The sequence below is a fragment of the Falco cherrug genome, chromosome 6 (genome assembly GCF_023634085.1).
Source record: "Falco cherrug isolate bFalChe1 chromosome 6, bFalChe1.pri, whole genome shotgun sequence".
In the NCBI taxonomy this organism is placed as follows: domain Eukaryota; kingdom Metazoa; phylum Chordata; class Aves; order Falconiformes; family Falconidae; genus Falco; species Falco cherrug.
In genome coordinates, this window is record NC_073702.1 from 59,303,754 (window position 1) to 59,328,710 (window position 24,957).

Here is a 24,957-nt window from a genome sequence, read left to right on the forward strand (position 1 = left end):
TAATAACTAGTCCTGTGTCTTTTTTCCAAAATAACAGCATGAAGGGAAATAAAATGAATGTTTATTCCTGAAAAATAAACATGCAATCCTTAGTTTAAAAAAAAAGAAAAAAAAAAAGGACATAAACAATGTAACTTAGAGCATTACAGCAATTTTATTATGCTGTTTCTTTTTATCTAGAGCATGAAGCAGTCAGACATGAAAAAAATGTTCCACCTACAAAACCAGGTAAGCACTCCTGCATTTTATACATTCATTACTTTTGGAACTGTCATTTAAAAAAATTGCAAAATATGTCAAAATCATGGTCCTGTGATCTATTTTACAGTATAGAATGGCCTTGGTGTGTCACACCATAGCTAAGGTAGCACGGTATGTATTTGCAATGCCAGATGTCATTTTAAGATTATATGTATATCAAAGGTCAAATTTCTGCTTCTGTAATTCCACCAATGTCAAAGAAGATATGCCAGCAAAGAATGTGAACCATTTTCTGAAACTGCTTGCTTTAACTGGCTTCATTTTGCTAATTATTTGTGGGTATCTACCATCTGAACTTCAGAGTCTTCCTGTATGAGTCAACTTCTCAAGACCATCAATAGTTTAATTTTATCCATAAGAGGTATTATACAAATACTATTCAGATCATGACACTGGCACTATCCATCATCTATGATAAATGTCTCTGCATATCATAGCTTCTATGCAGCCTCACTTGCACAAGATAGAGCAAAATTACTGCAGGTATAGGAAGCAGCACTGTGCAGTTTTCCTGTGAAGCAATCATCATGGGTTTGAAAAATGCCTCCTCCATGTTTCTCCTTGAAAGGAAATAAGTGAAGAATTAAAATTCTTATTCATAGGTATACATCCTTAACTCTAGCACAGCAATCATGTGTGGATGAGAATAGCCCTACTATTATTATCCATCATTAGATTGTTATTATTTACTCTGATATTAGTAAAAAATATGTTTTGATATGCAGTAAATACATAGAACAAATAAAGCCATTCTCCACCATAACAGTATTTAAGCTGCACCTCACTGTTCTGACCATTTTTCTTTCCTCTTTTTACCTCCCAGTCAAACTGAAAAACACTGCAAGTACATGTCATGTCTTGTTTCCTATGGAATATAAACCTTCTTTTCAGATGCATGTTGTCTCAGTTTGCATTTGTGCAATTTTGTCTTGTTAGATAATGCTATTTTCTTGCTTATACTAAAGGGACTCTTGTACTCCGTCTGCTTAGTAACAGCTGAACACACCAAAACTAAGTACATTTATAATTTAATATTGTGAAGCTGCAGCATTCAAACTCTTTGCATTTTTTACTTTTTATAAAAGTAAATTATGTTAGTAGCATAATTGATGCTCTGGTGATTTTAGATGAGTGTAGACACATGATTTATCTTTATGCAAAAATATTATTTATTAAAAATAACAAAATAGCATGTAGCATAACTGAATTAGACAACATTTTCATTACTTCTACCATTTGGAAATTACTTATTTGATTAATTCACTAACCATGTGCTTGATTTTGTTTCAATACACTTCTTTTTCCTACTTTAATACAAAACTAAATTAAATTAAAGAAGAGAAAGGAATATTTCCAGTTTAGATTAGTTTTAAGGAGGATTCAAAGGGAATTTCTTGCATAACTTCCACTGAAGTCATTGGATAATGTCCTTGTTAAGGACAGTAAGTAAGACTTCTGTCAGTAAGAGAGACTGGGATTTCTTCATTGTGGCGAGTCATTACACATTACACACTGCAAATCACATTCAGACAACAACCAGAAGGGCAGCGTTTACACTGCCTGCTTCGAATTGTGAAAATGTTGAAGTATGGACCTTCACAGATAAATTCGTTGTAGCCTCCCTAGCACAGGATCTCTGTTTTCTTTTTTGTACTGTACCTGGCACATCAAGACTAAACCATGTGTTACTCTGATGCAAAGTAATTTACAAAGAGTATCCAAAACCAAGGCTAAGCCCCATGAGACATAGACCTCTTCCTGCTCCAGGTCAGAAACAGACAACAGGCAAGGCAAACCGATCCATTAAGCTTTGTAATTAGTCTCTTATGTTAGGTGCTTGAAGTTAGACAAGATGAATACCTGCTCTTAAACACCTGCCAGAGGACACAGTGCTATTCTGAACCCCAGCTCCAAAGGGAAAAGGGGAACACAAAGCATCTGAAATGTGCTAAGACTGAAGGATCTCCTGCAATGCTGAATTGCTGTGTTCAGTTTTCAAGTTATCATTGCAAAACTATTACTGCCTCTGAAGCTATTGGTGGGTCTGTTTCCATTTTTGCCAGTATTTTAAGTAAATGTCCCTCTGTTTGATTCCATTGTTCAGATTTGTTCGGTCTTGTATTCACTGGATCTGTTCACTGACTTTTTATGTGTTCTGCACTGCTTTATCTGAGAGACCCACTGATGGCACTGTCTACTATTAGAGAACTATCAAAGATTTAAGTAACTAATTCCTCATGCTTTCTGCAATAAGGATCATTTTAACCCCAAATCACTGCCTGTAATGCTTTTTTTGTCAAAAGCAATATTACCCTGGCATATTGTTAATATAAAGAAGAGCCTTCCTTTGACCTTTGCAGACGGATGTTTGTACCACATTCTTGAGCTTATATCCCGCTGCTTGAAATGATTACAAAGGTTAACAATGCCTTTAGAAAAAGAAAAGAAAAAAAAATAAAAGGTTAAAATAGTAAGCAGACCTATGATCATATACAAAAGTAATTCTTACACTGCTTATTTTGACCTAACCATCCTTGAACAGATCTAGTTCATGATTTCAAACGCCAGAGCTATCTATTTTAAATTACTTTTTCCGCTCAAAGAAGAATACTTAGTTGGATCACTGCTTGCTTTATTTCTAGAGCTCTGCACAGCTTTGCTTCATGTAATTCTCAGCCAGGTGTTCAGTATACTTGCTAAAATATGAACATAGATATCATGTAATTCGGTATGAGATGTAGCCATGGACACAAAACATTCACTGATTTTGGAGTTCAGGTCTAGCAGAAATGTAAAATAAATCCGTACATTTATCCTAGGCCAAATTTCTTCATACATCGTACCCTGTGCAGTCTTACTGTAAAAGTAAACAGGGTTTAAACCAGTAGAGAGATTGTGTCATGAAGTGAATGACAGGTTATAACAGAAATACAAGGCTGAGTTTGAAAAGTTCTGAAATTGACAACAAATACACTTTTATAGTAACCTGCCATCGTGGTTTAACATAGCAGGCTTCTAAACATCACATAACTGCTCACCCAGTTATAAAAGCAATTAGTAAACTGTCCCATTTTTCACTATTTCTGTTTCAACATGCAAGAGGGTCTTTGACAGCAATTGATGCTGTTTCAAATTTGGACGTGTAATGAAACTCGGAATTTACTCCCTGCATACTGACTAAAGACTCTCAAATTGTGAGAGGTTACTTTGAACAGCGGACCAAAGTGGTGGCAGGTGTTCCTCATACAAGAAGTAATACCAAACCACATTTTGCAATCAAGAGGTAGAACATGTAGGCTGATACTTTAAGAAAAGCATTGGCCAAACTCTCTTCCCATCTAGTTCTATAATGAAAGTTGCATGATAAGGGTAAAATGTTGCCCAAGCCCTCAGAGTAAGTGAAAGTTTGTTGATGCATTGAGAGGACAAAAAGGCCTTTATATTACATACCAGAGGGTCAAACAACTACCCTTCAGGTTAACAGTCTTTCAGCACCTTCTTGTCTAAGGTGCAATCATTAATCCTAAATTAGGATATATGCATATAACTGGACCAGTCCAGAACCCTCAGTCAGACAACCTCTCAGTTAAGGAGTGAGAGCATGACCCTGAACCCCATTCCTAGAGGTAGTGTCTCAGACAAATCTCTTTTTGCTTTTTTTTTTTTCCTTTTGAAAATGAGAAAAGGTATTAATCAATGGGTCAGGATGCAGTAATGCATCAGCTTTCAGCAGCTATGAGCATGATGTCAAGCAGAAATGCAAATATTAAATGGCTTGAACATGTCATCATTTAATAGCAGCAAAACTGGTCTTTGCTGAATGCCTGTGATGCCTAAGTATTGAGCCCTAACTTTTGTGAGTCTCCCTATAAACAAAGACCTGGATGAAAGTTTACTGGGATGTGTTAGTGAAAATCATGCTTAATTGCTCGGTCTTCCTGTTGAAAAAGCATAGACTGAAACATTTTCACCTTGGTGTGAGCTGAAGACCCTCATGTTCATCTGAAGCCAAAACTCAGCGTGAGGAAAATACAGAGATAATTCAATCAAAGGAGTCCCTGAAATGTTTTGTGAGCTTATTCCTTTTTTATCCCCTTCTGGGTTCAAGGAATAAAGGCTTTGCTTGGCTAGTGAGGTTATTCTGTTTACTTAAAATTGTGTTCTGAAATAAAACTGGGACTAATGCAGTAGCAATGGGTAAAAAACTCTTGGATTCCAAAACAAAATTTAATTCATTCCTTTGATTTGAAAAGAGTCATGATGGTTTACACCAGGGAATTTCTATCCCATTGAATTGATGAATTTTCATTAACTATTACAGGTACTATTATAGCACAGGAATATATGCTTCTTTTGTTTTAGGTGCTGTGCAAAGATGTAGTCAATTTTTTTTCCAGCTCTCAAGAGCTTTTACTCTTTAAAGGCAAGGCAAACTGATAATGCACAAGAAACAGGTATACAGGGGTGAATGCCTGCTACTCAAGGTCAGTGTCAGTCTTTGGTTGGGATGTGTGGATGATAAGGAAAGAGAGGCAGAAATTAAACTGAATACATTTTTTTCAAAATAGCATAGTCAGCTATAACCTTGAATGCACATTTAAAAATAACTCTATTTAAATATTTGCTTGCTGGAAAGCTTTGATTGGCACAGTGTTTGCATTTGCAAGAAACATTGCATGCTGGATTATAGCACTTCAAAGAGTGAGACTTTCACCTTCCAGTGTGAAATTCCATGTACGCACCCATTGTTAAGGCATATTTCTTTGCAATTTAATATCCTGCAGTGAAGTTGCAGATGAAAGAGATCTATTTAAATGGTTACTTGCCTTGAAAAAACATGGTACTGAACCTCATGCTCTTTTCCTCCCCCCCCCTTCCCATTTATCGTTTTCCTGGAGAGCCAACAGGTGAAATCCCAACAGCAGGTAAGTATTACATCTCTCTGATATGTCTTATGGAAAGAATTAATGAAAACATACCAGTGTTGATTAATACATATTGTTCATCAACAATGAACAATGCTAATGTAAACTAGCATTGGCAAACTGACAGCTTTGTAGCGACACAGTTCTCTACCAAAGACAGTTCTGAACAGCTGATGATGTTATTTCCACCGTTCATCTTTGGCAGCATGTTTTGCTGAGCCAGACACAGGTGATCACCACTGAACAAGCTAGTGTTAATCAGGTACCACATGCACCAGAAGACTTCGAACAAAGCTTTATCACAACTGGTTGGATAATTTGAAGTGCAAATGAACAAATAGAAGGCAGCCTGCCAGTTTTCTGCTGTAACCAACAGGGAATACTGAAATGGGCTCAGATGCCGGAAGCAATACACCTTACTTAATTTCAATCTGCCTTGTTGAATGGAGTCACAGACCAAACCTCTGTATTTGCGGGCTGGGGAAAAGGATGCTGAAAGGAAAAAAGCACATATTCTAAGTGAATGTAAAATTAGAGAAAAATAAACTACACAAAATAAACCAGAATCTACTGCTGCAGAACTTCAGAATGGTCACATCTGCTGGTTCTAAAGGTCCATCTAGCTCCATATCCTGGGGCGGTTTTCTTGTTTGTTTCAGGCAATTGAGATTGCTCTGGGAAAGAACGTAGAAAGCAGGCAATAGGCAGAGGGGTACTTCCTGATGCATTTTGGCCACCCGAATTAGGTAATTCTGACAGTACTTAAGGAATTACAGAATTCTAGTGCCTAAAGCCTGTATCATGAGTTTCCAAACTACTCTGCAACCAGCAATACTCAGAATGGCTGTTCAGAAAGCCCAGAACTGCTACTGCCACTAAGGGTAGCAGCCATGGTGGGAATATTAGATACATTGTATACATGCCACGAGACACATTTACCACAGTTATTATTCCAGGAAAATTACTAGGGAGATCAGCTTTTTGTAATGCACTTACTGTAAGAGCTCCATGTTTCTGATGCCTGTCACTTAATGTTGTTTCCTTGCAAATCTTTCTAGCCATGAAAAAAACAAAGACAGCTAAGGAAAAAGAAGGTAGGAATTTATTCTCTGTGTGGATATATATGTAGAAGATCACAATTAAGATACTATAAGATTACAATCTGCATGTATTGCTCTTTGAAACAACCCATAAAAGATCTGTGTTAATTTTCAAAGAATTTTACTTGAAAAGTCTAGGTAATAATCTATTCAGCAGTCGATTTACAAACCTTGACCTGTGCTACTTTTTCCTTCCTAGAAAAACAAGTTGAGAAAAAACACCTGAAAGATGAAAAAACCAAAGGTAATAAAGGGATTTTAAACTCTGCAAACAGCAATGAAAATGCAAACATTAGGGGTTTTTTCCATGGGATTGGAAAAAGAAGCTTTGTTAGTATTTCTAGATACGTGCAAGTAAGCAAAAATGATGAAATTGTACAGAAATCCCCAGTAATTTAATGCACAATGTCTCCTTTGCATTTGAGTATCAAGGATTACTCCAGCACATCAAATCTGGCTGCGGTGGTGCCCGGTGTGTGACCCTTCCTGGCCGGTACAGCATTAGCCTGTCTACAGAGCCCTGCAGCACTAAACCCACAGACTAGCAGGATGAGGCATCCCCACATATCTAACGGTTATGCTCCCTAGGGCGGTAGTGCAAAGCTCATCTCTATAGCCTGTGTGATGCTTCAGACCACCAGCTTTATATTGTAGAATAACTACATCGATAACAAGAAGTGGTTTTCACACATAAGATAGACTTCATGGTCACCTATATCCTAACCTGTTGGACGCCGCACTGCCTTGATTATGCAGACAGAGAAATGGTTTCTGATACACCTCCAAAGATAATTAATAGTAATAAGTGACACTAATTTATTTATAAGTGACACTAATTTATTTAGTGGTCTAAGACATAAATGTCTTCTCTATACTGGTTAAAGTGACTAACATATAAACATTGTATATTGAGGTCCTGCACCTTCAAAGAATAACAGTTAGGTGTACAGGTACAAGTTTGCTAAACCAGTATCTAGAAGCCATTTGCTTCAGTGGTATTACCAGACATAATATTTCTATGTTTAAATATTTTACTAAGAAAGTCATGCTTAAAGAAAAAAACTGGTTTATAGAGATTTCTGTCTGTGAGTTCATTCCAAGAAATTAGCGTGGGTTTTATTTATTTCAATATTTTGGCCTGAAACTGTAGGTTAATTTAACATCTATTTTTTTTTTCTTTTTGTCCCACCAGTTAAAGAAGTTCCACAACATCACAATCTGACATCAGGTACATGATATTACTTTACTGTAAAGGAAATTCCTTTTTCCTTCCATGTTTTTCCTTTTTGTTTTTCAGGTTTTGGTTGTGGGTTTGTTGGTTTTTTTCAAAGATCACACTTGCTCTCTTTTCACATCTCTCATTCAAGTCTAGAGGATGAGATGTGAGGCAAGCCAGGTAAACTAAATCCATAAATGTTGTTCCTGTGGAGAATGATTGCTTAAATGGTATTGCTTTACCACTTCCTAAACTTTTAAACATATATTCAGCTAATTATTTGATGAACCAATTGTCCTGTAATTAATTTGGAAGTGCATTATTTAAACAAAACATATGCTCCTCACAGAAAATCTATTCTATAACAAAACCTCATAAAGAGAAGCACATTCAATTTATTTTCTCTCACATTAATAAATATTGTCTCCCATCACAGCGTGCCCCCTGGCCCAATCCTCCTTGAAAAAAAGATGAATAAGGGTAGGGCATCTCAGAAAGAAATCTCCCTGCATTGTCTTATTGGTTAGCTCCATGTTTTTCCTAGTTTACAGTAAAAATAAAAATATATTCCAGATTCTTTACTAGTATAAATTAATCCCTGAGACTTCAGTGGAACTGCACTGAGTCATGACAGACAAGAATCAAAGTCCTTAACCTCATCTGTGAGGTTTAACTGGTTTGCACAGAAAATATGAACCAAGTATTACTATGGATCCTCCCAGTGCAACTTTGTTGTCTTAAACTACTGAGGAAATAATTTCACCTCTAACCATCCAGGCTATTTCATTGCATATGATTTTTTTACCACTTACTATAAGTAGAATGCTTTAGAGTCTTACACACGTGATATAAAATGTGTAATGTATGTGCAGTTATATGTATCTATTTATTTTTAAATACCTATTTGTCCTTATGTATAAACTTAAATATTAGAATATATTAAAAAAGTAGCTAAGAATAAAACAAGGACAAAACGATCTGATATCAAGGAAGAGAAATGCAAATGAACTTCTAAGATAAGCATCCGAAGTAGTGCTAATCATAATAAATAACCAGTAAGTTAAACCAAAGTTTTTATCAGGAGAGAAAATAATTATCTTATGGAGAAAAATGCTAAATTCAGTGTAAAACTGGAATGGACTAAAACTTGTCTGCCACTGGACTTTCTCCTGCACACCACACTCCCGCAAAGTTTACATCATCCAAAAACTGTGTTATTGTGGCTTTCACTTTACAGTAACTGTTATGATTGCTTAATTTAATTGTACATTATCATTGCACAATGGATGTTTCCCAAACCATAAGCAGCTCTGTGCATATAGTTCTTCATAACTGGCTTTGCAAAAAATACTTACTACATAAGTATTTTCAATTTATTCTTTGTCCACTGAAAAGTCATTATTTTTCAGAAAATGGATGAAAGGCTTCCATAAGAACATCAAAGTGGTCTCTCTTTATGAATTTTTTTCTTTGGTATTTGCCCAAACTGAGAATTCAAAAATTGAAACCAAATCCTAGGTCATGTACACTTGAGTTGGACCTTGATAGCTTTTGCTTGTTCTGTTTGCAATGAAGCCAGTGTGTTTTCCCCAGTGCACTGAATACCAGCACTTTTTGCTGATAAACGGGAATATAAAAGGATTTGCACATTCTAAGCTAATCTAAAAATTTAAATACTAAATTTTCTTTCAGCTTTCAAAAGCTGAAAAGTGTAGAATCATGTGTTCTTAGATTTTTATCAGTCCTTCATCATTTCCCTGATATTAAAACTTAATCAGATAGAGAAAAATAAGCAATTTTAAAAGCTGTATATCTCTTCAATTTTTTAGAATGCTCCACATTTAAACAGATTTTTAAGCAGTACTATATCTTTTGTAAACAATGGTGATAAGTGCAGTAGACACTAAATTTCACTCCCCTGTAGAGCTGTTAGCAATTACCCAAAATCCCTTTCATTTCTTTCTCCTGTCCTAAATGTCAAAACTGACACCTGTACCCAGACTGAAATTTACCCACACAGCAAAAAAAAACCACAAATGGGAATTCTTGGAACTCCATTTTTTTTTCTTCTTACAACAAATATATTTGCAAGTACACAGAAGCAGGTTTTTGTACTCTTTTTGAAGAGTAAAATTTGAAGAGTGTACAAATTCAGTTCTGTGGTGAGGACTATCTACCATACCCTTTGTATGAACACCTGTCTACTTATACAAGACTGTGAAAATCAAAATTAATCAAAAGTTGATTATGTTTATTGTAATTACCTTGTAACTGTCCTCATGGCTGAAAGCTAGAGAAACAATGTGTTGCATTTGTCATACAGCTAGTTGAAGAGGTTGATGGTTTTAATATGCTGTTATCTAAGACCACAGATGTGCAAATGTGACAGAAATAAAGACAGGCTGTGATGAAAGAGCACGAAGAGTGAGAAATAATGAGATTTATATTAATACCATATAAATTTCTTTGTTAAATTAGAGAAATGTGTGAATTATTCTCAAAGTTGAAAAATCAAACCAGTAATTCTAACTTCCATGTAAATAGATATGTCATAAATAGACTTACATAACTCCTGCATTTACCCTCATAAATTATTAGAGGTTTAAAACTTTCTTGGACATGACAACACCTATACTTACTGTCCAATCAAAGAAGCTGTACCTCTGGGAAAACTAAAATTATCATTAAGCAAGGTCAGAACACTGTTTATATGAACATACTATACTAGCACTTTTTTTTGGTGGGGGAGGGGGGAGAGGAGGGAGGAGGAAGCATTTCTCAACTCGATTTTTCTTCTGCTTCTGCAGCTATAGAGAGTAATACAGTTTCTCAGCTATCTTCTAGCATAAAGAGGAATCATTTCATCATATTATCAGCAAAAGATATTCAATGGCACATAGTGATCACCACATGAAAAACAGCAGCTCCAGTGGATGAAATCATCACGTCTGTATTAGCATGTGGTGACTGGTTTATTACTGTAAGGCTGTTTTTTTGTTTCACACTTTCTGCCTTCCTGTAATATATTTTCCAATGCAAAGATGATTTCCAAATCTGCAAATGAAGAAAGTTCTGTTTAATGTGACATTTGATATGACAGCCATTTGAGACACCATCAATGATGCTGGAGGGACTTTTTACAAGGGCATGTAGTGATAGAACAAGGGGGAACAGCTTAAAACTAAAAGAGGGTAGATTTAGACTAGATATTAAGCAGAAACTCTTTCCTGGGAGGGTGGTGAGGCACTGGCACAGGCTGCCCAGAGAAGCTGTGGATGCCCCATCCCTGGAAGTGTTCAAAACTGGCTTCGATGGGGCTTTGAGCAACCTGGTCTGGTGGAAGGTGTCCCTGTCCATGGCAGGGGGTTGGACCTAGATGAACTTTATGGTCCCTTCCGGCCCAAACCATTCTATGATTCTAAGATTGTATGATTCTAAGATGTATTCTCATTGTTAAGGGAACATAAACTTGTCCAAAGTGCAATGTGTAAGATCTTTTCCATGGAATATTATTTTTTCCTTGCTTCTGAAGCATTTGAAGACTTTGGAGAAAAATATGGTATTTTCCATTATTCTAAGTTGCAGGTTTTGTCAATTTCATTAAGCACAATCACTACTATTCTATAAAATAGAAGCATTGAACTACTTTAAAAATAATGCAGAATATTCAAAAGGCAAGGCAAGAACTTCATCACTGCAGGACAGGTAGTTCTCATCTATAGATAAGTGATGAACTGCAGATACTGTATTTTCTGCTCTCCTTTCCCCCCAGTCTGTTTATCTTAAATGTATGGTGGTTCTGCTATTCTGTCAGCAGTTTCTGCCAGAACTTCAGCTGCATAAACTCATACTCCTGAAGCTGGCCATTTGAATGCAGCTAGATCAAAGAAGGTGAACAAAAATATTGAGGAGAAAAGATGGGATGCCCTTTCTCAAAATAGAAAGATAGATCAAGTAAGGGACCATTAACTGTAACAGCTGTGTCTCTGCAAGTAATAATGAAAACAGTAATAGCATCCTTGAAATAATTTGTGTTAAGAGTTTCATCATTTTTTCCTCACCAGAATTCAGCAATAAATCACTAATATCAATGTTGTATTTTCTGGACATAAGAAGATGTGCCATTGGCTGTAAAATAACAGAAAGAACTGGCATTCTCAGAAGTTTCAGCATCTTTTGTATAAGATCTGTGCTCGCTCATTTACAAGACCTGTGTCTATGCAGGATATTTTCGTTCAGTAAGATTTTCCAAGGGCGCTCATCACTCTGCAGTACAGGTACTCAGCACCAGAGCAGGATGACCTGCGCACTAAGGCTGCTTGCAAGAGTCCATGTAGAACAGCCTCCATTCTGTGGATACACATGAATGTCTCAACACTTTATGTTTGTAGAATTGTGAGGACCAAGGGTGCATATGCAGGCTTTTTAACAACTTGGTTGTTGGTGTTAGTCATTCCACTGTTCTGAAATTGACTTTTAAAGAAATATTTGGAGACTAAAACTTGGTAGGTTTGTCTGAGCAGAGACATGGAGGAATACTGTGCATTAACAAGAGGTGTATGTCTAAAGAGCTCAGTTAAATAGTGCTAAATGCTTGAGTGGTCGCTTGCTAAGAACTAAGGTGACCTTGATTTAATTTAGTTTAATCTATTTTGAAATTGAATTGATGAAAATTTCACAAGACTGCTTGAATTCTGAATGAGTGCCCACACAACATTTTTATACGGCCTAATTAATCCATCCTTAAAGTTATCTTGAATTAATCTTCCTGATTGTTCCTACATAGAAAAGCCATATAAGGAGGCAATATCAGCCACATTGACATAGCTAGGTAAAATGGAAGCTTTATCATCTGGTCTTGAAGCTGATTATATGTCACTGGAAAACTTATAGATTGCAGTAAGTTTTGAAACTTAAAATCTGTAAACACACACCAGGAATGAGACCAAAATATCAGGTTTATGTTAATTATAAGCTTATAGATAGTCTCTCAGCATAGTAGCATTGTAATCTAATTTATGAATTACAGATATTCCATTTAAATGCCCAAAGGGTAAGTTTTTTCTTTGGGAAGAATTTCATGGGGAGAATGTAGAAGCACTTTGGGTTCCTGTTGTGTCTTCTATCCCTAGATGTAAACTAATCCCAAACATATATCTTCGGCTATATATGGTAATTCCTTTATCTCACCTTGAGTTTATTTGTTGTCAAGATTAATTTACAATTTGGAATCACTGAGACTGATTCTCAATCAACTTTGCATTATGTCAAGAGTTACTTGAACTCAGTTTAAAGTCCACCTCCCCTGTAAACAATGGTAAGTTTTCAGTTACCAACACAGTGACAAAAGAAGGGTTGATTCAGTTCAATTTCCATGTAGCATCTAAATATTAGCTACATGTTAATAGTACTTGATCTTTACTAGCTCAGTCTTCAAATTACTGAGAACCTTTTCTTAGTAATTGTGCAAACCTTAGCTGTGTCACAACCATGAATGCTTTACAGACCCCACTGCTAGACTTTCACTTAAAATCTGTAAGAGATGAATCCTGAAGATAATGAGCAGTCCTTGCCAATTAACAAAAAATACCACTGCTAAAAATACAAGGTAAGACCCAAAACATTATTTTTCAAGATTTTAATGTCCCAAACAGTCTGTTAAAGAGATTCCGTAAAGCTTAAGTTTTCTGCATCCATAAGGCACCTTCCCATGCAAACAGAGAATGTTTTGGCCCCTACACCCATGTTTTTGAAATAGGCAAAACTGCTAGCCTAGTGCTCAGTTCCTACAAAAACTTCATTAGGATCCAAAAACTTCATTAACAATTCCTACCTGCCAGACATACTTTGAGCACGACTAACCCATCGGTAACATCAGGCTCTTGACAAAATGCAGTTATAATTACTTTGCTTTTAAAAAAGTGATGAAGGTGTTATTTTCTTTATACCTGTGTAGTTACTGTGTACTCTCCAAGAGATTTAGCTCACACTCTTTCAGAGCCCTCTTCACCTGGAAAGAGTCAGCTTTATACCTTCCACTTCCCAGGAGGGCACTAGGGTGGCTGAGTTACCAAATAGTGTGGCTGGAACAACTGCCTGTTTCTATTGAATTTGCATAGTTCCAGATCAATTAATACATGAGTCGTTGGTACTGGAGGTTAACAGGCAAGATTTATCTATTTGATATAAAGGTCAGTTTCTACTTCAGAGACTTCTTTACATAAAATACTTCAAAATGGTTACTGGGTAAAACTTAGAAATAATTCTGGTCTAATTCTTATACCATCAGGCACATCTACTAATGTATGTAGCTAGCTAGCTTCTGTGGCTCATCCAGACATACAGCACTAAGTTTAGTATCTGGAAAGCTTTGCAATTCATAATGGAGGGATATTTCCTGTTGTCACTGAAGATCTGATTTGTGAATGTGACTTCACATATAGGTGCTGTGATTCAAACTAAATCTTGTTCAAGGTGTCTCAAGTCCACTCTAAATCTTGGTCCACAAACATTACTAGACATCTCCCTTTACACTTGTTAACATGCCTTCGGAGCTTGGAATGGTTGTTTACATCAAAAGGAATGAGCAAAATTATCCCAGGGAATACAGTAAAGAAAAACTCAAAAGAAGGATCTTTGGCAAAAAAAATCAGTTGGAGGATGAGCAAAAATCAGCAAAGGACAAGATTATCAAAAGTTGAGGGGGTTGCAATTAATTCATGAATTGATTAATTCTCATGTTAAGCCTAAAAATTATTTGCCTAGTGAATTATTAAAGAAACATCTATATTTTCTGTAAATGTAGGGATAAATTGGTCTAACTAAACAACATACAAGGGTCATAGCCTATGGAAAAAAAGAATATGAAAAAATATATTATTTAACATACTGGGTTAGATCCAATAATGAGAACCTGATTTGATTAACTTTGCAAAATGAATCCAATTAGTAATGTTATTTATGCCTGTCGGACAATGATTTCATTCCCTTCCTCTTAACTAGGTCAAAACCTTTTGCTAAAATTAAACTAAGTGGCTCCAAGCATTTATAAATTTATATAAAATCTGTGCCAAATCAAATGAAAAAAACAAACCAAAATCAAAATTCAGCATCAGCCTCTGAATGATTTTGCTATAAATATCAATATCTAGTATCTTAACACTTATTATTAAGATGGTTTTACCCTTTAGTTTGACTGCTATAATCTTCTTAAATGACACTGCAAGAAAAGGGTAAAAAAGTACATAGTATATGTTTCCATGACATACCTCATGGAAGCAAAGTTTTATACAAAATGAAATTCTTCAACAGTTTTCTGAGTCAAAGATTATTTATCTTTGTTTCAGATAAATGGGCATTTCTTCAAATTCCTCTTAACTTTAGGAAGCAATTCCTCTAATGTCATCCCTTCTCTTCTAATAGGCACATTGCTTAGAGGACCGAGACTCTGTCTTACTGTTTTATCAACATAGATTTTGGTTTTTTAGATTTATCAGCTGAAAAACAGTCATCTTGATGTTGGAGTAAGTTCATGTTTCCAGGTTATTATGGATATAGTCAAATCCAGTGGACAAATCATAATTATGTGATGCAATTCTGTTAGTGAGACCAGAACTGACAGCAGATGCTGTGAAACATTTTAAAGAAGCCAGTCTACTGAACTTCTATGGTTTCTTTATGTTTTCCCTTGTTCCTAGAACCGTGCAAATTCAAGGTGAGGAACACATTCTAATTTAGCTTCATCTTTCATCGTAAGTAGCACACAGGCACAGATCCAATCATCCTTATCATAAGCGCTTAAATAAAAGCATATTTGCACAAGTTCCATAGTCAATGAGAAAGGAACTTCTCCAGTGGGTTACTCATCCCTTCAGCATCTGAATTGCCTCAGCATTATGTCATGTGGCTAGAGCTAAATCCAGAAGGTAGTACCTCTAGTGTCTGGTGTTAAGCAGGATGAATTTGAGCTTATCAGGGTTTGTCAGTAGCATAGTTCAAGCACTCTGTCGTTCCTGAATTTTTATTGCTATGAAGAAGTGCTGCTGCTCCCAAGCAGAAAAGTTCTCACTGAGGAAGATAAATGTGTACACATAATCATAGAATCACAGAATCATTTAGGTTGGAAGAGACCTTTGAGATAATCAAGTCCAACCATTAAACCAGGACTGCCAAGGCCACCACTAAACCATATTGCTAAGCACCACATCTACATATTTTTTAAATACCTCCAGGGATGGTGATTCCACCACCTCCCTGAGCAGCCTGTTCTAGTGTTTGACAATCCTTTCAGTGAAAAAGTTTTTCCTAATATCCAATCTAAACCTCCCCTGGTGCAAACTGAGGGCATTTCCTCTTGTCCTGCCACTTGTTAACTGGGAGAAGACACCTACCCCTACCTGTCTACAACCTCCTTTCAGGTCATTGTAGAAAGCAATAAGGTCTCCCCTGAGCCTCCTCCTCTCTAGATGAAACAGCCCCAGTTCCCTCAGCTGCTCTTCATAAGACTTGTGCTCCAGACCCTTCACCAGCTTCGTTGCTGTGTGAAGCATGTTGACCATGTTCTCTGAACATGCTCCGGCATCTCAATGTCTTTCTTGCAGTGAGGGGCCCAAGACTGACCACAGTATTTGAGGTGTGGCCTCACCAGGCTGAGTACAGGAGGACGACCACTTCCCGAGTTCTGCTGGCCACACTGTTCTGGATACAAGCCAGGATGCTGTTGGCCTGCTTGGACACTTGGGTACACTGTGGGCTCACGTTCAGCCAGCCATCAGCCAGCAGCCCCAGGGCCTTTCCCACCAGGCAGCTTTCCAGCCACTCTTCCCCAAGCCTGTAGTGTTGCGTTGGGTTGTTGTGACCCAAGTGCAGGACCCAGCACTTCTCCTTGTTGAACCTCACACAACTGGCCTTGGCCCATCGATCCAGCCTGCCCAGATCCCTCTGCAGAGCCTTCCTGCCCTCAAGAACATCAACACTCCCCCTACCCGCCAGCTTGGTGTCATCTGCAAACTTACTGAAGGTGCACTCGATCCCCTTGTCCAGATTGTCAATAAAAATACTAAACAGAACTGGCCCAAATACCAAGCCCTGGGCAACTCCACTTGGACCAGCTGCCATCTCCATTTACTACCACTCTGTGCTTGGCCATCCAGATAGCTTTTAACCCAGCACAGAGTACACCCATCCAAGCTGTGAATAGCCAGTTTCTTCAGGAGAACGCTGTAGCAGACAGTGTCAAAGGCTTTACTAAGGTCCAGGTAGGCAACATCCACAGCCTTTCCCTCATCCATGTTGTCAGGTCACCTTGTCATAGAAGATCACGTTAGTCATACAGGACATGCTTTTCATAAACCCATGCTGGCTGGACCTGATCCCCTGGTTCTTCTGCTTGTGCCGTGTGATAGTGCTCAGGATGAGCTGCTCCATGGCCTTCCCTGGCACCAAGGTCATGCTGACAGGCCAGTAGTTTCCTCCTCCCTGTCCTTCTTGTAGATGGGGGTCACATTGGCTAGCCTCCAGTCTTCTGGGACCTCTCCAGTTTGCCAGGACTGTTGATAAATGATGGAGAGTGGCTTGGCAAGCTCTTCCACCAGCTCCTCCAGTACCCTCAGGTGGATCCTACCTGGCCCCATAGACTTGTACATGTCTAAGTAAAGCAGCAGGTCACTAACTGTTTCCTCTTGGACTGTGGTGAATTCATTCTGCTCCTTGTCCCTGTCTTCCAGCTCAGGGGGCTAAGTACCCAGAGGGAAGCTGGTCTTACTGTTAAAGACTGCAGCAGAGAAAGCATTAAGTACCTCAGCCTTTTCCTCATCCTTTGTGGCAATGTTCCCCTCCACATCCAATAAAGGATGAAGATTATTCTTGGCTCTCCTTTCGTTTCTAATGTATTTGTAAAAATATTTTTTGTTATCTTTTATGGCAGTGGCCAGCCTGAGTTCTAGCTGGACACTTGCCTTTCCAATTTTCTACCTGCATAACCTAGTCACATTCTTATGGTCCTCCTGAGTAGCCTGCCCCTTCTTCCAAAGGTGGTAAACTGTCCTGTTTTCTCCTGAGCTCCAGCCAAAGCTCTCTGTTCAGCCCGGCCGGTCTTCTTCCCTGATGGCTTGTTTTTTGGCATATGGGAACAGCCTGGTCCTGCACCTTTAAGACTACCTTCTTGAAGAATGTTCAGCCTTCCTACACCCCTTGGCCCTTCAGAACTATCTCCCAAGGGACTCTCTCAACCAGGCTTTTAAACAGGCCAAAGTCTGCACTATGGAAGTCCAAGGTAGCAGCTCTGCTGACCCCCTTCCCTACTTCTCTGAGAATCAAAAACTCTATCATCTTATGATTGCTATGCCCAGGATGTCTTCTGACCACACCACCCACCAGTCCTTCCCTGTTTGTAAACAGCAGGTGCAGTGGGACATCTCCTCTGTCTGGCTCACTGACCAGCTGTGTCAAGAAGTCATCTTCCACACACTCCAGAAATCTCCTAGACTGTTTCCTACCCACTCTGTAGTATTTCCAGCAGACATCTGGTAGGCTGAAGTCCCCCAAGAGAACAAGGGCCAGTGATCTTGAGACTTCCAGTTGTTATAGAATGTTTCATCTGTCTCTTCATCCTGGTTGGGTGGTCTGTAACAGACTCCCACTAGGATATAATGTAACACACATCCAGAAAAACCCTTTATCTAATGAAGAGTTCTGTTAGAATGATAGCTGAAATGAAGAACGCACTTGTGTCATTCAAACACCAGCTTCACTTTCATTAGTTGCTTCACTGCCTTATTACACACCATTCCTCTCCCCTCCCCTCTCCATCCCCTGCCTTCACAGCTGTTGTGGTTTAACTCCAGCTAGCAGCTATGTACCATACTCACTCCCCACACCGTGCCCCCGGTGGGATGGGGAAAAGAAATGGAAAAAGGTAAAACTTGTGGGTTGAAAGAAGAACAATTTAATAACTAAAAAAAAATTAAATATAATTAAAATAATTATAATAATAACAATAACAACAAAAACAATTGTAATGGAAAGGAAAAAGAAAGAGAGAGGAATTAAACACAAGGGAAAAAAAAAGTGATGCATAATACCACCCACTCACCATTCAGTGACTGATGCCTAGGCAGTCCTCAAGCAGTGATCAGTGGCTCCCAGACAACTCTCCCCCATTTCTATACTGAGCATGACCTTCTGTGGTATGGAATATCCCTGTGATTAGTTTGTGGTCAGCTGTCCTGGCTCTGCTCCCTCCCAGCTTCTACTGCACCTGCTCACTGGAGAGCACGGGAAACTGAAAAGTCTTTTATTTAGAGTAAGTGCTACTTAGCAATCACTAAACCATCAGTGTGTTATCAACATTATTATTATACTAAATCCAAAATACAACACTGTACCAGCTACTATTGAGAAAGTTAACTCTCTCCCAGCTGAAACTAGGACAACAGGTGAATAAGGATCTGGTATCAACTTCCAGTTATTTGCTATCCAATCTTGTTAAGATAATAAGATCCCTGATTGTTTTTACCTTCTTCTTTGGTTTTATATATTTTTTATGCATATATGTGTTTGTATGTAAAGTTTAAGCCAATCTTTAAGGGTCTGACAGTTCATTTGAAACAATGATTTTAATGCAATACGTTGTAATTACATTAATCTAACATGCTGGCCATAGGAATAAATCAACAGAGACCATGTCATGTCAACATCCCTAAGGTACATGACCAGGACATAATGAATCCTAGCAAGACACTGTCATTGTTTATTGAGCAGTAGCAATAAAATCCAATTCTATATTGTTGCTCACCAAATACCACTGTCATCTCATATAATTACCACTGCAGACTGAAAAAATCTGACAAATTTAATAGACCTTGGATCAGGTCTGCATTAAATTGTTGATCCCTCTTAAGTATCACTTCTTGAATGATTCATTCATTTTCTCCTATGTTTCAGTAATAAAGCACATAACGCCAGTACCAGAGTCCTTCGAAAGCACAGTGCTATCAAAATTGTAAAGAGTGTGCACTCTGATCATTGCTATGCTTTGTTGGAAGTGTCTGTATTACCACATATGTGTTGCACTGTTACATCTTGCATGGTTTAACTACCTAACAAAAAGAATTTCTAAACTAATTTTGGGGTAAAGCCACTTCAGGGATATTCAGACATTTACGTGGTTTGTGTGCAGTGACCATCACACAGAATAAAATATTTTTCTCTAAACATACAGATTATTTATCCATTAAGCCTTCTTACTAGACAATGCAAGAGCCAGTTAGCAAAATTCAGATTTTTTTTTCTACCTTTAGTGGTTGTTAGGTGTTATCTATAACATTAAAGGTAAAAGATATAAATAATAAACTTCACCTTTTATTGCAAAAATCAGTTTTTGTTAGGATAAGGATCTCATTCATTGAGCTTTGTTGCTATGTTTCAAAAAGAGCACTGGCTTTGATAAGTAACAAATCATAACTGGTTTTAACCAGTTCTGGTCTTCTGATCTCATAGATATATTTTACTGTAGTGATATTTTTCCCCTCTAATGGTGTTAAATATGACCAGAGTGATCTTCTAGTGCTATTGATTTTATACATTTACCACACGTTTTATACCAAGAAAGTGTTCGTAGAGACACATACTACTAAATTTGTACTTACTATTTTTGTTCCACTGATTGAAACACAAATAAAGGCTGGTTTCTTTTGTGCATTTAGCAAATTTCCTGAGTGAGATGGGACCTTAGACACTCATCAGAAATGGAAAAAACTTCTGGATGTTTTTTGCTTATTCTTGAGCACTATTTTTGGGAGGAGGTGTATTTATTCTTTTAAAGTTTATCTATTTTACCTTCTCCGGACCTTGCAGTGGTAACAACATTTGAAAAAGAGCCAGTAAGGAGAACATGCATTCAGAGTTCTAATGGCTGTAATAACAATGTTATTGTTATTATTTAGCTCTGCTACTCACACATTTTTAGTACTTTTTTATTAAATATTTTTTATCTGACAGACCCCCTATTTAAATGGATATAAAAACTTGAATGGTCTTTGCAAAGACAAGCAATCAATTGCATTGTATCACAGACTACTTTGAAAGTAGTTTTGAGAGCTACTTTCTAGCCATTTCTTCATTTTCTTTCCAGATAAGATGCAAAAGAAGTATCCTCAAGTGGCAACATTTTTCCCTGTGTACACATTGTCTATACAGTGCTAGAAAATGTCATTTTAAGGGGATGTTTTTAAATACACAGAATTGATTTAAAGTTGTAGTAATATTTCTTATGTGTAATAGAAGTATAAGTTTTCTCTCTTCTCTTTCGCCTCTTCCTTCCCATTAAGCATTGTACTTCCTGAGAGCAGCAGTAGTGTGGGTGCACAGCATGCTCAATAATAAGAAAGGAATTGAAATTGATTTAACAGAAATAATCTAATTTTTGAAGCAAACCATGTTGTTTTGAATAGCTAGTATCTAAACATGAACCATGGTGTGAATTTAAGAAAACAGTATTTGGTCTCCTGCATTCAACTTTGCTATTCAGAGAAATGGGATCTAAATTAAATGTCAGTTGTGCTGTGCCGGTAAGCACAAAGACTTATGTACTTGTTTTAGAAAGTGTGAAGGCAAAAGTTTGTGATACTTAGCAAGGATTCCACACCACTTCTATTCACCATCTGCCCCTGCGCTTTCCCTGGTCAGTTTATCATACTGTAATTTTCATGAAATGTTAAGGGAAAGAACCCAAATTGTTTGACAGAAGAAGCAGAGCAAGGGAGAAAACACCTGCTTCTCATCCTTGCCCTTTAGTAAGTGAAAAAAAACTTCAGCTCCCCAGTCACTGAAACAAGTCTTCTTTGTTCTTGTGTGGTTCTGTTTTGATTGCTGAACCAAAACACAGTATGTACATTCCTGAGAAGCAATCACAAAGAAATGAGTGCAATTGTTAATACTTTCCTCTTACTTATAATTGTTTACTGATTAGTTGTTTCCAATGCTATGACTGCCTGAATTTTTGTGCTTTGCTGAATCCTTTAATTCTATTAGGGAAGTCTTTAAGTGAAGAAATTTGATTCAAACTAAAAACCAGTAGTAATAAAAATTGTTTTCTCACACATGCTCTGTAATTTTTCCCTAATAACCAAACTGTTATTGCTAAAAGCTATTGCTTTTTAATTAACATCTTTTTTCTGATGACTTGCATTAAAAACAGCTATCTGACCCTAGAAAGGGGACTTTAACTGTTGTAACATATGAAGAGGAACACCTTTATATTCTTTATGACTAGTAAATTTTATTCCTTTCTGAATTTTCTGCCCCTTTTCCTTATAAGATTAATTTTAAGGACACTATCTTTAAAAAGTACATTCGTTTGCTTCTTTGGGTCACCATAATTTCTTACACAAAACTCCCAGTAATTACTTGAATAGGCACTCGAGTGATAGTTTGGCACTTTGAATGATAGAAAGCTATGCTAAAGGAGTACTCTTCAGAATCACAGAATCGTGTAGATTGGAGACGACCTTTAAGATCATCAAGTCCAACTATCAAACTAAAAATGGTATCAAATTATATTAACTCAGAAGTTTTCATGAAAATTAGTACAAGTTCCTTGGTCATCCTTAGAGTTTAAATATGTTCCCAACTAGACAGTGTGTAGCTAACGGAAATGAAAACTGGTTTTCCTTCTTTAGCCCGTGAATTACCAATTTCTAAATCAGACATGCTGCTTAAGTGAAGCTAGAGCTCTCATCCCTTGGAAACTGTAGATCAATCTATTGGAAGTCAAATTCTTTTACAGTTTCCTAGCACCTTGACTTTTAAGATACATCATGTCTCTAACAATGGAATGCCCTCATATTCATCAATTTTCTTAAAGAACTACTTCAGCTAAATCAGCACAGAAAGAATTCCAAAATAAACTTCTCAGGATATAAGGATCTACAAAGACATAAATATGCAGAATGAAAGTAAACAAATCAGTACTTACCTAGCATTGAGCTTTTATAATGTCTCTTGCACTGCAGGGTTCTTTTAGTTAGCTGACAGATGCTTAATAGTCCTGGTGAATGGGCTTCTCATGAAAATCTTTCCTCATCAAGGTTTGTCAGAGAAAGGGACCTCTGGTTGAGGACCGCTTTATTCCTTTTGTATGGAAAGTTCTGGTGATCTATTCAGATTTAAAAATACACTCTTTACTAGCAATTCCTTAATCCTTCTCTCAGCAGAAAAAGGATTTGGGATCTTATCGTTACTTCATCAGTGCCTGCATTCTCATGCTTTGGAAATGTAAATGGCTGAGTGTGAATCTTACTGCTCAGACAGTAAATAAAGACTGTTAACCAATATAAGCCACCATAAGGAAAAAAACCTGTAACCACCTATTAAGCAGTATTGAAACCTGAGTGTGAAGCTTCTCATACATTGATTCCAATATTCTACACGGATTCACATAAACTGATGATTTATGCCATGTACAAGTGGATTTAACTCTTCACTGCCTTAGCCAGGCATGAGACAATGAGTAATCTGTTTGGGATGGTAAAGGACTTGTGGATGACACCATAACAGTATCTGTACGGGGTATGACAGATGTGCATGCTTTGAAACTTAGATATGATTCTGGGATGTATTTGGAGTCCTGTGAGCCTGTCAGCTGGTTCTCAGCCAAGTCAGTTCTGCTGGTATATTTATTTGCCTTATGTGAATATGTGGAAATGGAACAGTATCTAAGAACACTGTTTAACTATTTCAACACTCTTACAGCTTTGGGATTGTATTTGTTCTCTAATGCCTCATCCCTTACTAGGACTCGTGTCAGCTAGTTGCCTTTTACCTATTACCTTTTCCATTCAATAGGCTTAATGAGAGCAATTAACGAAGAATAGTATGTAATTTGCATTCTAGCTCTTTCAATGTTAAAATAGATTCTCAAAACAAAATAATCTTTGAACAGTCATGGCAATTGGGAAAGGTGCCTGAGGACTGTCATAAGCAAATGTTCCTCCTGTCTTCAAAAAGGGCAAGGGCCCAGGAAGCTACAGGCTGGTCAGGCTCACCCCAAAACCTGGGATCATAATAAAGCAGCTAAACCTGGAAACCATTGCCAGACACATGAAAGACAAGAAGGTGATCAGGAATAGTCAGCATGGATTCACAAAGGGAAAGTCACACTTGACCAACCTGATAAACTTCTATGATGAAATGACTGACTTTGTAGACCAGGGGAGGGCAGTGGATATTGTGTACCTTGACATCAGGAAAGCTTTTGGCACTGTCTCACACAGGAAACTCATAGACAAAATGTTTAAGTATGGTCTAGATGAGCAGTGAGGTGAACTGAAAACTGGCTAAACTGCCAGGCCTAGAAGGTGGCGATCAGAGGCAGGAAGTCCAGTTGGAAGCCAGTAACTAACCGGGTAATTCACGGGTCAATACTGATTCCATTTATCATCTTCATTAATGATCTGAATGGTGGAGCAAAGTGTACCCCCAGCACCGCAGAGGACATAACAGTGGGAAGAATGGCTGATGTGCAGAGGGCCGTGTTGCCTTCCAGAGGGACCTGAATAGGCTGGTTTCGTCCTTTCTGCTGAAGAACTGAAAGTACCAGGAGCGTCCTCTTGCAATATTCCTCACATTTCTTGAAACCAGCCCTCTGTGTGAGATGCATGTCATTTGGAAATCAAGAGCACACATAAACTCCATGGAATACTTGTATTATTTACTGGCTATCTATGGAAAGCACTTAGCATTTCCTCTTGACCAGCTCTAAATAGTTTCACATAAACCTTGATTCCAGGGGGGGTTGGTTTGTTTCTCTGCTTTCTGGAACTCGTCTTGGCTGTTTTCACTTCAAACTAATTTCCATCCAGGCAAAAGTCATTTTAAAAGATAAAAAATATCTTAAAAGATTTTTCTCTTTTTGTGAGGAAAAAAAAGTGCCTGTTCCTTTCACAAAGTGAAAAACAAAGAAGGAAATACCCCCTTCTCCAGCCTTTCAGAAATTAATTTGTCTTAGGTATCAGATGTCCTTATATAACAGCATTAGTTATAATTTGTTAAAAAACAAAACAAAACACCCAAACAAAAAACATAAAAACATTTCTACAGTTTTCCAGCATTGAGTTTTTCTGTTTCTTCAGTAATACTCATAAGGGAAATTTAAGTAATTATATAAATTCTCATAAACTGCATCCTAAAGAAAAGCATCAGGACAAAATGTCTGGTGTTAAACCACATGTTTTGCTTCTACTATTCATCTTTTCCCAGTAACATTTGCCCTGAAGGTATGAGACAATGCATTCAAAGTGAGAACCCTCTTCAGTTTAAAAGATACCTACCATATTCACATTGAATGCAGGAATTACAAAGGCAGAACGGGATTGCATGCCAAAATTCAAATTGTTCTCCCAACTATGGCTTGTATCATAACAGTGTTGCCAAATCTGCTATAGACACAGCTCCAAAG

At 37.5% G+C, this 24,957-nt stretch overlaps 1 protein-coding gene across 1 annotated transcript in view; it reads left to right on the plus strand.

Moving 5' to 3' along the window:
• The window catches only part of TRDN (triadin), a 235,131-nt gene that overhangs the window by 203,285 nt on the left and 6,889 nt on the right, over positions 1–24,957 (plus strand). Inside the window, exons 31-36 of the mRNA XM_055715002.1 lie at positions 181–228; positions 1,085–1,105; positions 5,160–5,186; positions 6,245–6,280; positions 6,486–6,530; positions 7,479–7,514. Coding sequence (XP_055570977.1) covers positions 181–228; positions 1,085–1,105; positions 5,160–5,186; positions 6,245–6,280; positions 6,486–6,530; positions 7,479–7,514 — 213 coding nt within the window. The remainder of the gene's footprint in view (positions 1–180; positions 229–1,084; positions 1,106–5,159; positions 5,187–6,244; positions 6,281–6,485; positions 6,531–7,478; positions 7,515–24,957) is intronic.